This window comes from Anoplophora glabripennis, unplaced genomic scaffold (genome assembly GCF_000390285.2).
Source record: "Anoplophora glabripennis isolate ALB-LARVAE unplaced genomic scaffold, Agla_2.0 scaffold610, whole genome shotgun sequence".
NCBI lineage: Eukaryota > Metazoa > Arthropoda > Insecta > Coleoptera > Cerambycidae > Anoplophora > Anoplophora glabripennis.
Window position 1 is genome coordinate 83314 of NW_019416689.1, and position 14888 is coordinate 98201.

At 32.0% G+C, this 14888-nt stretch overlaps 1 protein-coding gene across 1 annotated transcript in view; it reads left to right on the forward strand.

Annotated features, from left to right (window-relative positions):
* Positions 1-11927, forward strand: part of LOC108914152 — a 45108-nt gene extending 33181 nt beyond the window's left edge. Inside the window, exons 3-4 of the mRNA XM_018719879.2 lie at positions 7773-8048; positions 11845-11927. Of these exons, the coding sequence (XP_018575395.1) occupies positions 7773-8048; positions 11845-11927 (359 nt within the window). The remainder of the gene's footprint in view (positions 1-7772; positions 8049-11844) is intronic.
* The last annotated feature ends 2961 nt before the right edge of the window (positions 11928-14888 follow it).

A 14888-nucleotide genomic window follows, 5' to 3' on the forward strand; every position in this document is an offset into this window, starting at 1 on the left:
CTTTAACCCGAAGAATAGGTCAAATTTTGGTAGAGATGTGTACGCGTTCAAAAATGTATTGTGTATAAACTATGCAAAATATAATTATTATGTATAGCAAATATATCGTATTATCCTCGCGAAGATTTGTACCCTTTATTTAAAATCCATAAATCATGTGAACAGGTTAAATAACGAGAAAACAATTAAGTTAATTTAGTTCTAAAGAAATGAAATGACACTCGCGCCCATCTCTAGTCCATCCGTCGACATCGGTTGCGTTTATCGAATTCCTATTGGTCAGAATTCAAACTGCAGCCCTGTTATGAATGGAGCGTGAGTTGGACTATTCTATCATGTGCGTCGCCTGAGGATATTCGTTACATTGACTCCTAATTTCCAATTAAAAGAACGACACTATTTTTAACCGAACTTTATTTAATAAATATGTAGTATACAATTTCTGATTTTCTAAATATTTTATAACGCCTAAAAATGTATGTACCGTGGAATTTTCGTGAATTATCACGTAAATTTCCGATGCATACCCGACACGCCACTGCGTCATGGATAATGTATCTAGGTTTATGAATGACATATCTATGTTCAAGGTTAAAGACACAAATTGTCCGCTCTCTGGTAATAAGTGCGATGACTGTTATAGATCCTATCGATGTGCAAAGAGAGTGGTACATCATTTAACATAAGCAAATAATATTGAACCGTTATAAAAATCATTTTAAGTTTTATACATTTTACGGTAATAGTGTTTCTATATTATGTATGAATCACTCTCTATAATTTCGACTGCGGAGTATAGTTAACTTAAATGGTCTTTTTACACAGCTGATTAAATTTAAAATATCTTAAAATTATTAATTTCACAAATATTGCATATAGAAAGTTTTTGTTTGAAATACAAATTTAAATACTGTATAATCATCGAAAGTCCAAAAAGGTCATTGTTGTATTTTATTTTTCATTTTTTGTTTTTGAGATAATTAAAAATTTCTAGGTCGATGTTTTTTTTTTGCACACAAGATATATGTAATAACAAAAAGCCTTAAGACTACATACTTTTATTAGATATTAGTGGAAAAAATGTTTTTTTTAACTTTTTCTAAACATTTTTTAGTTTAGGGCAATACCGTTTACTTTTAACGCAAGATAATGAAATATTTACTAATATTCACTTCTATTACACATCGCATTTTATTCATCTTTCCACGGTACTCATACGGCAGCGTTTGTAGATTTAATCCCTTATCAGTTATCACGTTTTTTATAATCCGGACCTACAATTTCCTAGGAGTGGAATGACACTTTATTCCAAAAAAAAATATATTCAAAATACCCAATATCTTTATGGAGCCAACAAGCGATAACAGGTTTGTCACTCGATTTCAGTACAGACCGTTTAAAACAATGTATATTAATATACAGGACGACATTGAGCCTCCAGACAAGAGCGCTTTAGCTACCTGTAATTTACTACATTTTATATGGCGCGCATCTTTCTAATAACACGTTACTCATAAATTGACTACGGAAATTAATAAAATTCATGGAAATCAAGTTTTGCAACTCTAGAAGTATAACACTGGAATTATACTGCAGTTTACGTCCCATCGCTTGCCGAGTGACTGGCGGCTCATCCAATAGTTCTATTCATGTTGAGTGACATGTGAAAACGTTTGAAATAGTTATAAGCATGAGAAACAGTAAGTACACTGAAATGTTTGTAATCTCATCGCGTTTCATACAAGTAGCCTTATTGCTATAACTTATATCATGTTAAAGGTATACGGGTTCGTGACGTGACCATGGTAAATTTTATTACAATCTAGCTGACGTTTTTATACCATTTTTGACTAATAATTGTGTAATATTTTTTTAAATTTTTAAATTTATAAAGTAATAATTAAAATCTTTTATTTTTTGTAGTTATCTAGGAAAATTTGAAAATTTTTATTTTATTTATTTTTAGTCAATAACGAAAACAGGTGGACCTTTTAAATTAAAATATTATTCACGCAAAATACGTAGATATTATTAAAAATGTACACAAGAGTGTCAAAAAAGTATCCGGAATTTGTCATTTAAAAATTCCGCTTAAAGTAGATATTGTTTTATTTTCAAAACACACTTTATAAAAGTTGTATTTCGCCAAAAAAATTTTGCAAACAAATCGTAGTTAGAAAAATGAACCAATCGTGGTTAGAAAATCAGAACCAATCGCGCCCAGAAAAATGAATGTGGTCAGAAAAATCAACCACTTCAAAAATGGCTCCCATAAGGAAAATGAAAAGTTGAATGTTACTCTTCCGTCTTGATATTCAAGGCTAGTACAAGATATCTCAAACTCGATAGTATGGGCCTACTGTGAGGATAAAAAAAATTTAAATAAAATTTGGGACACGTGGTGTTAAAGGAATGGGATGAGGTAAGCTCCATTTTCAGTCGAAAGTATTATTTCTGGGATTTGACAGAAACGACTACTAACGTCATCAATTATATTTTTTCCAGAAACATATCCAAATTGTTTTCCTGTTAAAAAGCTCTGTTTTTTCTAATAAACTTTTATTAGAGAATTTTTTTTGTATTACCGTTTAAAAATTAAGCAATATCGTCCTAAAGAGTCTCAAAAGAAATACCACCTAAAAATCACATTAGCGGTGATTAGGATCAAGTAGTCGTTGGAAAATAATTGAATGTTCGTTGTTTAAAGTGCATAAATATCATTAAGAATAAATAAAAGGATTAAACTCGATAAATCTTTAATACAGTTAGTTAAAACAAAAGGTGATGATAACAGTAACTTTACTTAACTAATAACTAAAATCGAGGGGTGTTAGATCTGGTTACTTTCCGGGACTTTACAATGTGGGAATTTTCAATGGATCAGTAGTGTTCGTTGCGTCTGTTTGGCAAACCATTACGCCGGTTACACACTGGGCGATTTTTACCGCGGCGGTAAATTAACCGTCGCCGTCGTTCTGCTAGTGGCGCGAAGAAACAAATGGGAGTTTACACATTGGGCGGTAAAAATACCGCGCGGAAGATTTGCCACAGATGGCAGCTGTGCAGCCGTCGACTGCCACTGGCGTGGGCGGCAGTTTTGCCGCCGCTCTATAGACAGTGGCGCATGCGAATATATCGCCGCTTTCACATTGAGCGGATTTTTACCGCGTGAACAGTTCAATCTGTGTTGAAGTTATTTGTTTTTTATATTGAATATAGTTGAAAAATCACAACATGAGTGAAGTAGGGATCGATAACGATCTTCTGATTTCGTCGATTGAAGCGAGACCAGTGTTATGGGATAAAACGTTGGACATTTTTGGTTGATTTCATGAATCCAAATTAAACGATTTTTTCTTTTCTTATTCCACCAGCGACGAAAAAGTAATAAAGCAATAACTTGTTGCCGGTTCATTTATATTTTTCAAAATAACTATTTAAATTTTAATCACAATAATTAAGCGCAAATAAAATACGTGAACAAAACATCTCAGGGAAGTAAAACAAAGGTGCAGAGTCACGTACGACAAGTGATGTCTGTTGTTGTTAAGCGGCACTTGTACCGTTAATAAGCAGCGGCACTTTTACCGCTGAATGTGTAAACATTTCAAATTTTGTAGGCGGCGACGGCAAATTTACCGCCGCGGTAAAAATCGCCCAGTGTGTAACCGGCCTTACTGACAAACCAACTTTCGTCCGTCCAAAGAACGTGCCGAAAAAGGTTCTGATCAACAGTTTCTACATTTACTACAATTTGAGCTATAAAATTAAGTCTGTTTTCAATGTGACGCTCAGGCAAATACTACAAATTGTGAATTTTGTAGTCATGATACCCACTGGTCTTTAAAATTCGTTGAACGGCTGATTTATCCAAATCCAATTCCCGGCTAGCCTTCTGTATAGAATTTCGTGAATTTTGTTCGAAATACTGTAACAGTCTAGCTGTATTAACATTGTTTCTTACCATTCGGTCAATTATTTGACTTTTCCGAACAGAAAATGCATGTTCATTTCGTTGCAAGGTCGCCTCCAATCTTGTAAAGGTTCTATGATCAGGAATGAGGCGCTCTGGATACCTTCCTCGATATAACTCTACAGCTCTTCTTGAATTTTTTTGTGATTCGACATAAATTAGCCAACATACCAACTTTTTCTGAATAAGAAAACAATTTGTAAGCACAAAAGTTATACGTCTGACGTTCGTATTGAGTAATGACAAGTATTTTGTGACATTTATACACTTTAAACAACGAACATTCAATTATTTTTCAACGACTACTTGATCCTTCCACCGCTAATAAGATTTTTGGTGGTATTTCTTTTGAGACTATTTAGGACGATACCTAGTGCTTATAACTTTTAAACGGAAAAAAATTCTCTAATAAAAGTTTATTAGAAAAAAGAGAGCTTTTTAACAGGAGAAAAATTTGAGTAAGTTTTTTGAAAAAATATAATTGATGACGTCATTAGTCGTTTCTGTCAAATCCCAAAGATAATATTTTCTATTGAAAATGGAGCTTACCTCATCCCATTTAACACCACTTGTCCCAAATTTTATTTAAATTTTTTGTATCCCCACAGTAGACCCATACTATCGAGTTTGAGACACCGTGTATATATCTACAAGAAAGTGTTCATCGATGTGCCATTATTATCTTGGGATTTGAAAGATTCAACTCCTTCGATTTTCATTTAAAACAATAAACTGAAAATTAAAATTTTTACTCCTATAATTTCTAAATGAAAAAAGATAAACGAGCTCCGCATAGTGCGGTTCGAAAAACGGGCACGCGATGCATTTATTTTTTATGTTTTGTATTGTATTTTTAATAAATGTAAGGAGTTGGTATTTTAAATTTGTTCAATTAAAACTGTCAGGGAAATTAAATTATTATGACTATTTTCATCAATTTAATCATCTGTCTGCTAGCACTGTAACAAGGCGGCTGTTTCAGTACTATTTAGTAATGTTCTTTAAGAGATCTGATTTTACTTTCATTGAGAAGAGACATCAACACAAAACAAATAAAATGATAAACAATCAGAATGAGAAATACTGATTTGGTTTCTTTCTGATGTGATGCATGATAAAACATATATTAAGTTATTCATAATTTATTTATACTCAATTCTGTGAATCTGTGATTAAATCAATCGTACCCACTTCCGGTCATGAACGTAGCACTCCAAACGACTACGTGGGAAAACAACTGATAAATTTGAATAATAATTTTAAATGCACTTGAGACACCAACCAACGGTGGCTGTAAAATATGTTTTCCAGTTTATAATTACCTGGTTACGTATATATATCGTATAAAAGTTTCGAGATGGATATCTTCTGCTAGCTAAATGAACTTATTTATTAGCTATTAATTTGAATAAGTACGGTTTTTCTTTAATTTTATACGTAATATTATGTTAATACATCCTCGTAGTCTGAAATTGAGTAATGGCCATTAGTATAAAATCATCGTAAGAAAAACGATTTAAGTGTTGTTTGTTAAGTTTAATTATTATTATAATTGCGTTAATTTTTAATTTTTTCTCGGTGGCATATTATTCAGTAGCTACTGAGAGGTTTTTTTTATTTAATCTCCATTAATTACTAAGAAGCTACTGGTTTCTAATATAATCATGGAAAACTGCAAACGACTCACAAAAATATCTACCTGTAACTACCTTCATTATTTTACACTGTAAATGTAATTCGAGTAGTTCGAGATTTCATCATTTTTTAGTTATATCTCAACCACTTCAAGTGCTGTAGTTGAGAATGCACCTTTATAGATGTTACCACAAAATGAAATAATGTGGCAGAAAACTTAATTCGCATTAGTTTATTTTTGCTTAAAATCATTCAACTGAAAATTATAGCATTGTAACGAATTTGGCGGGCAGCTGTGATGTTCTGAGACTATGCTTTAATCGCGCCATCTGTTAATAGGAAGCTCAACTAAAATCTCATACCACTGTCCTTCTTTTATTTAGTAATAACCTTGATTATATTCACTCAGTCAAGGGTAATAGGGAGATAGAGAGAATTTGCATAAATAATAAGTTTTCTGTAATAACATTTATTCAAATATCTTTAAAGATTGACGTAGATAAATGAAGCTTAGGCTAATAATTTATCTAACTAATTGCAAATATTCATTTAAGTGGTTTGTAAATACAGTCACTAGTGGCTGTACTGAGGATCCTTAAGATAAGATCACAGGATTTCGCCGCCGATTTTCGAAATCGATAACTGCATTTAATTGACAAGGGTATTTTTAAAAAAGCACTGTCATCTACTTTAATCAAAAAAAAAAATATAATTTTTTAATTATTTTTATAATTTAATATTAGCTTAGGTTAAATGCTTTTTCATAGAAAGATATACGGATTTAATGAAAATATTTATTTTAATTTCAGTTCCAATTTGTTAAAAATACACATATTTCATTTATTATAGTTACAAAACATAGAAGAAAATGCTTTAATTTATAGTAAATACAGGGTGATTCAGAACTTATCCCGAAAAAAAAAATTGTAATGGGGACTATTACAAATACAATTTTGTAAAAATATATAAAAAAAGGGCAGTTCGAAATTGATTTAAAAATACACTTCTGCACGGCACTGGAAACTGGTCCACTGTAAAACCTGACCTGGCACAATGCGACCGGCATGGCGGTGTGATAAAAACGGACAAAAACTTTCACAAGGAAAGAAATAAATAGAATTTTATAGCACCTATTTTATATCGGCAAATTCAAATGCTTTATTAATTACTAATAAAATTAATTTGTGTTTTTAAATAATAAAATCATTTGACATACGCGTTGTTACAACAACAATTGTTCAAAATTTTATCCACTAACGTGTAAACACATTTGGTCCGTCTTACTCACTTTCTACGAACTAACACAAATGATGTCTTGCTTCACCATAACACAAATGCTTCACCATAATGCAAATGTTGTCTTGCTTCACCATAAATTAAAACGATATCAATCAACTCTAAGTTCCTATACACGCAAGCCATTTTTGACACTAACTACTAAAAAACTGATGTATATACCACAGATAACAGGTAAAAAATACCGCAACGACGGATTTCAGTATTAGGAGTCACATGGCTCTCCTCGCGTATTGCGAATGACGCTAGAGACTACAGTTGTCCAGCTATGTAGGGGTTGAATGTACTATAACTCCAATAATTTTTTTTTCGAAAACTATAAGGATTTTACAAGAATTTTTTTTACGTTATTAACTCCATTTCTCATGCCGCATCTATTCCCAAATTTTTTTGGATAAGTTGTGAATCACCCTGTATAAATTATTAAGACAAAACCATTTTTTATTTTTCATTTTGACATCCTGTATCATTTTTATTATGCGACTTGGGATATAGGTATGTTAGGTTAAATCGACTTATTTTCACCTAAGGTGTCTCTGGTATCATTTGTGCCCCTCTATTTTTAAATACACATTGTAGACTTACAAAAAAATCCGTTATAAACATATCCTGTAGGTACCCTAAGAAGGGTCATTTTCCTGTGAATGACAATTTCAAATATGTTTTCTTTAAAGTATTGTTATTTTATCGAATTGTACGATAGTTAAACCCAAAAATAAGTGAAACATATTTGGTGGTTGGTTTTTCATTTGTTATATCAAAACCGACGTTGCTCTTACAACTAAGAATACTCATTGATGTGATACATATTAATTTTAGATATCAGTTGTAAATAAAATGGAAATACAAAATCTGTTTTAAATTCCAGATTTATCCTGGACCCGTTTCGGATCGCTCCCTCTTCGATCGAAGGCGCGCCTGGGGAAGCAGAATGGGGTGGTGGCGGCCGCCAAGCACAAAGACATCGCCGTGTGGCTGCGAGAACTGGACCTGGAAGAGTACCAGGAGGCGTTTAAGAAGTTCCAGGGCGTGGAGGATTTACTCGAGTTCTCCGAAACGGATATTAAGGATTTGGGGGTGAAGAAGTCATCCCATCGGGCCAGGATTATCAGCAGCCTTACGTGCCTCCGCGCCAAGTATCATGGTCAGTATTACATTAGTTAGAAAGCGATAGATATACAGTGTGTTCTAATAAATTATACACCTTATGGTAAAGGAATACATATTTTGCATCAATTTCTCGGGAGTTGAAAAATTGGACACGTTCAAAACTGAAGTAGTTCTAATGTGAAAAATGCTGTATTTTTTTCTACTCATACCAATATAAATTTAACTTAAGGCGAAAATGGTATTTTGGGTTTAAACTCACTTTTGGTGTAAATTAAATTGTGGAAAAATTCCAATTTTGGCATATTCAAGTGGAAAACAATTTTTATTAAATGATTTTTGAGTTGATTTGCTTAAAAATAATGTTGTGAATAAAAGCAACTGTGATTTGTCAAATTTAATATGCCGAAAATGAGGTTGTCTTTTAAAATTTCGAAAAACGTCATAAGGGATAGTTGTTTGTATTTAAATTTTATGCTAACGTATACCGATTTTCAGAAACACTAATAAAATGTTTGTTTTTTACATTTTTTTTAATGACGTTTTATATTTTAGAGAATCTATAGAATTGTTTGTACAATTGTTAACTCTTAAAATAATTTTTTTGGCTAAATATTAATTTATAAAATTTATTTCAAAATCCAAGTTATCTTGTTAGATTTCTTACTCAAGTTAATAGATACATACATTATACAGGGTCGGAAAGTCCCCATGGTTCATCGGGGACGTAACGTGAGAGCGATAAAGAAAGTCATAGAAATCCGTGTGATAGAGAATGATGGCTATAATGAAGGCCTCTAATAGTCACCACCCATTTCGCCCTTCCACAAATAAGACCCACTTCTTATTTGTGGAAGGGCGAAATGGGCGGTGACCTTCATTATAGCCATCTTTCTCTATCGCACGGATTTCTATGACTTACTTTATCGCTCTCACGTAACGGCAGATGAACCATGGGGACTTTCCGACCCTGTATAACAATTTTTGAAAAATTTTAATTGTGTTAATATATAAGATCCTTTTTTAATTTTGACATACAGTGAACACTACACTAAGAACCGGGATATATAGCAGCTTTCTAGATATATTTGCTGAACCAATCACGATGTTCCAGTTGCCAATCCAAGGCCTACTTATTTTGTAGAAGCGAGTAAATTACTTTTTTTTTATTTAAAGTCTGGCAACATACCTTAATCAACATCACGTAGAAACCCTACATCTCGAGATTCATCGATTTATAAAGCAGAATTTTTTTATCAGGCTTTAATTTTTAAATGTAAAGCTTTTCGTTAGAGTTTCGAGTCGAAAGTGATTAAAGATGAAAAATTCGATAATTACTAATCCTGGTGATTATTATTGGCAAATAATAAAGCCTGCATATCTTATTTTCATAATTTTAAACAGGACATAATATTTTCACAATTTTAATAGGCTCAGAAGCAGTCTATTATTTAGGTTATAGTTAATAAGCACTATCCGTAATTGATTAATTTCTCATCCACAGGTATTTGCAATGCCTTCTAGACTTTTATGCTGAAACAAGGACTTAGAAAATTTTAATTTTAGAGGATAAAAATTATTCTGTGGATCTTAGTAAATACTTCAACGAGAGAATAGTCACTATATGTCAACCAAACAGGAAATCATTAAAATCTGCCTCCAAAAAGAATTTTATAGGGATGTTGTGTATGTGTCCACTAACATACCTAGAAATGCAAATGAGGTGTATTTTAGAATAAATTGTTAAAACGAGATAAACTTTATATTTTTTAAAACATTTGTCTATAACACTGGTTATAAAAACTCATTTAGACAATGACAAGTACAGTAAATAATACTATAAAAATTTGTTTGTTAAAAAAGGAGGAGTCTTTGACGTTTTCCGAAATTTTGTAAATTAACAGCATTTTCGACAATTTTTGAAAAATGTCTACTTATCTAGATAATTACTTTATTGTTTTTGTGCACGTCCTTTGCCATTATTTTTAGAGCCAAAATGATTGGCTTTGCCACTTTTTTTAAAATTTAATTAATAATAAAATGCGCCATATAACACATATACAGGGTGATTCATTAATAATGAGACAAAGCTTAAGGACATGTTGCTGACCTCAAAATAGAGCGATTAAGCCAAATATGCCTTATCCGAATGTTGCTCCTTTTCGATCTACAGGGTGTTAAAGTTGAAAAAATATTTTCGATCTTTTTAAATATCTTGAGCACCTTTGAACGGATTGTCTTGAAAGTTTGTACACCTATGTTTTCTGAGGTGGTAATTACGGAAATGGTAACTATTTTGCAATAACATCTAGGATGCGCTAGTTGTAGTGTTCCGTCGAGTAAACATATGTCAACCTTTTTTGTCCTTATAAAAATCTGAATTTCCAATAAGAAATTATTAAACTACGTTAAATTCTAAATAAAAAAGATATACCTGTTAAAAATCGATAAACTTTTCGAAATAAGAACGATTTACTATTCCTTTACAAAATTATTTGTACGAACGTACGCCTTTATTAATGAATCACCCTATATACTTTATTACTGGATGACACTGTATCTACAGCATGATTAATTTTTCCTGTTACTTTAATTAAAAATCAAAACTTTAATCTAGTTAATATGTAAACCTGAGATCTGTACACAGTCCAACAGGAATGTTGAGAAATATTTCGAGAAGTGGGACAACTTGTCAAATTAAAAATGTTCATAAAAAATTAAAACTACCAAATTCTGAAAACATCTGGGGTGTAGCTGTTATTTTTTTTTTTTTCATGTCAATATAAATTGTTATAAAAATTAATGATAGCTAAAAAAATGTTTAGTACTTTATTAATTATTATTAAAAATTGTCCATGGACAAGCAATTTTTTTTCTCCTAAAAGGAAGCAAGATACGAAAAAAATTCGGGAGACCAAAAAGTTGTATTTTTAGTTGTATTATAAAAGTTTTAAAGAGTCAGTGGCGCACATTTTCTTGTCAAAAGTATTGGTTAAAGTACCCGCGGGACGCCACCGTACTTAATAATTTTAATGTAATTAGGGCTAAATTAGCCCCTTTCTACCATAAATAACACTGACATTTCAACAAAATCGGCTAAAGAATTATTAAGATCTTTACGAAAAAACGATTTCTTTTAAAAAGTTTAACACTGCATCTTCAAAACGAAGCATTACTATGTTTAAGTATATAAACTTTTCGTCTTAGAATCACCCAAAGAATCACCGCATGTGCTTAAATAACACCCTGTAAGTACATATCTTTTGGAACATTTAAATAATATATTTTTTTTACTTTTTTACGCCATCTGACAGACTTCCCATCATTTTCAAAATAAAAACTACTCGAACTAATTGATTTACTCAAATTATCGTTATAAAAACAATAATTGCTAGTAAAAACTTATAATTCGAATCAGATAAACATTGATATGTCTGATCATTGAATTGGAGATAAATACCTAGTAAATAATAAATTACTGTAGTGGTTCGAAGATACCAGTATTATGAAATAGTTTCATTCAGGTATTTCCCCATTTGCAGTTGATGTTTATTTCCGCTTTAAAAATACGTATACATCCTAAAATTAGAGGCGCTTATTTAGGTAAAGTTTTCTTTCTCTTAAATATTTGCACCAGTTTCCATTTATAGGACAACGTAATAATTTAATCAGTTTAAAGACAATAACACCTTAAAAACATTTAGTACATATTTGTTATGTAACGTCTATGAAAAGTAAATCTATTTACGTACACTGTTTTTATATTTGTTTATATTAAACATAATTGAAATATCCTCCAAATGTTTCATGTAAAACGAACGGTCTTTTTTTAGAAAACTTTTCGAGGCAACCTCCGACACGCCACAGTGTCGCTGTGGACAGTGGGAACAAAATCAAGAGGGAAGACACGCTGTAAGTACATTTATTTCATTATAATTATTGCATTTTTTATTTATACATATTTATCTTAGACTGCTATTAGTTTTCGCAGTATATTCTAAATATTAACAGATTATCAACAGACAAATTGTAAGAAATCACGACTATTTTACTCGTGTAATCTATATGTACATACAATTTGATGAAAACTGGCTGTCAAGGGATCTTGAAATGAAATCCTTTATTTGCTTTTTTATTTCTCTTATCTCTTCTGCGACAATAAGTAGTACAACTTCATCGAATGCTCGGGTTCGTCGATTATAGTAAATTAAGGGTATCCATACACGAACCGTCTGGTTGTTGAACGAATGTAGTTTGTCCAAACATTTTTCTGGTGTGATAATTTTATTGAATTCACCAAATCTATATTGTTGGTATAGCATGTTTAGGTTTCTTAGAATTGTCTCTTTACTTTCCAGAGAATGGTCCAATTTCCTAATAAAAAACCTATAATTGTGGAACATGTTTTTAATTATTTTTTGTCAATGAGATATCAATAGGTAATAATTTATAGTTTTATGTCGGTACTCATTTCTAAAACATCTAATATCCAAGCTGGCTGAAAAATTTTCAGGTTGGTTGCCAGGTCGTCAACTCATAAATTAAATCTTCTGGGTGTTAATGAACTTCACGTCAAAAATTTAAAGGTGTGAAAAAGGAGCAAAAACTGAATTAATTGATGTTACAACCTTGTATCAGATGTTTAAGGTCATAGAGAAAAAAAACTAATTAAAATTGTGTTTAAAACTGTTTTGGAACTGCTGAAATACATGTATTTTATCCCGGCGAGTACTTACAAAAAATTCTGTAACACTTTTTACAAGTTTGTAGGTTTCTTATGAAGCCAGACCGTATTCGAAAGTCAGTTTGTAATACATTGTTGTAGTGATTACTGTGCTGTTTTGGAGAGTACTTACATTTAATAGCCGTATTTCCAAGTTTTCTTTTGGAAATGGCGCATTTATTTAGCAGTTGCGAATATTATAATATACCTAGTCATAATTTATGGCGAAGCAAACGAAAATGCCCACAGAGCTTGTCAAGTGTATCGTGCAAGATATCCTGAACGACGTGTCCCCGCACCGGGAACATTTGTTGCTGTAGCGCAAAGAGTTTTGGAGACCGGTGAAGTACAACCGCGTAGAGTCTTCAACAAAATCCTCTATCTATTATTACAATTTTGGTATTACTGGACGCCTATCACGTTTCTTTTATCTGCTTTGTACTCCACCACTGCTGATTTCTCTCCCATATTATTAACGTCATATTAATATGTCTTCCTATTTTCCAACATATACTCTATAATACGGATGCTGATTACACTTGGATCTTAGAGTACATCTCTCTTTCAAATCGCCATGGGAAAGGTTCACCCTATTTTCCTCAAAGTATTGTAGACAGTATTAACATTGAGACGGCCTCTTGAAAGCAGTGGCGGTTTTACCACAAGAGCTGCGGAGCTGCAGAACACATAAAATTGTATATACTTAATCATATTAAATATCAACAAAATATTTAAAGAATCCAAATGTACTCGCGCTAAAATAAATCTAGGAGCTTGTATTATTATTTATTACGACGCGAGCTACGCTTCTTAATATATGCAACCTCATATACAAAATGTGTGCACAGCGAACAGTTAGATGCGTCCGTTGTTTTTATTGGCTAATCAGGCACGTGACCCAGTACACTTTTATATGAGCTTATGTGGCTGCAACAATGACAGCCACTGCTGCAGTAAATACAGTAATATTTCGTACGTGGTATGTGGTGGTTTATTTCTGCGAGCGGCTCTTGTAAATATTTTCGTTTAGGCGTCTACGGATATTACAGTTATTAAAATGAATATCGTTTCGTTTTTACAAAAAACTTTATTTGGTTCTCTACCTTATGAGGATAAACTAAAAATAAAAGAATTAGGTGGTCACAATTAAATATTGAAGTTAGTGGAACAAGCCAAAGTAAAAGTTATAAAAGACAATTTAACAATAATGTATACACAAAAGCAGAGTGGGTGTGCGGGTGTGATATAAAAATACACTGTTTTGTTTTCCGTGCTTACTTTTCGGTGGGGACAATATACAGTGTGAAAGATTTAAGTCATTTAAGTCATTAGGTAAAATAAACATAAGAAGTCAGTTAGATTCTGGTTATTGGGATAATATACGGAAACACAATGACTCAGGTAATGAAAAATCGTTATGTATTATCTAAAATCATAGATTGCAAAAAATTTTGCGGAGCTTTCGAATTAGCACTTCGCGGACACGACGAGACAGAAAATTCGGACAACCCTGATGTGTTTCGTGGACTCATAAATTTAAGTGCAGATCTTGACGACATATTAAAAGAACATGTAGCCACATGGGTATGACCGGGATTTTCTGTGATTGTACCGGGAATTAGCTGTATGGTCCCGGATTTCGGATTTGCACGTATAACTCCCGGAATATAATATACGTACATATATATAAAAAATATATAAAGAAAAAATCATAACACAGCGAGGAAAATTAAAATTCGTTGAATCGTTGGTAAACTTCACAAACGATTTTTTTGTTTCTAAACAATATTCAATAATTTAATAAAATATATTTAGTTTATTCCAATTTATTTATACCGTCAGTAGGTAATTCGTGAATAGATATTTCAAAAAGGTATCAATTTCAAAAATCGTTCTTGTGAAAATCTGTATTTTTGTATAAATGGATTGTTCCTTGAAATTCAGAAGTGCCAGGAAAACGCGAGACCTTGAAAATTTTAAAATTAACGCTATATCCTAGAAATCTAAATTACTTTTTAAATGTATCTGAAATCTGAATCTGTATTGGATATCTGAAACGAACCAACTCCATGGTGAAGTATGTATTCCAAAAATGCGTTTCAGAAATCTTTGAGTGTGGTTATATCCATGAGACCACATGCTAAATTTATCGTC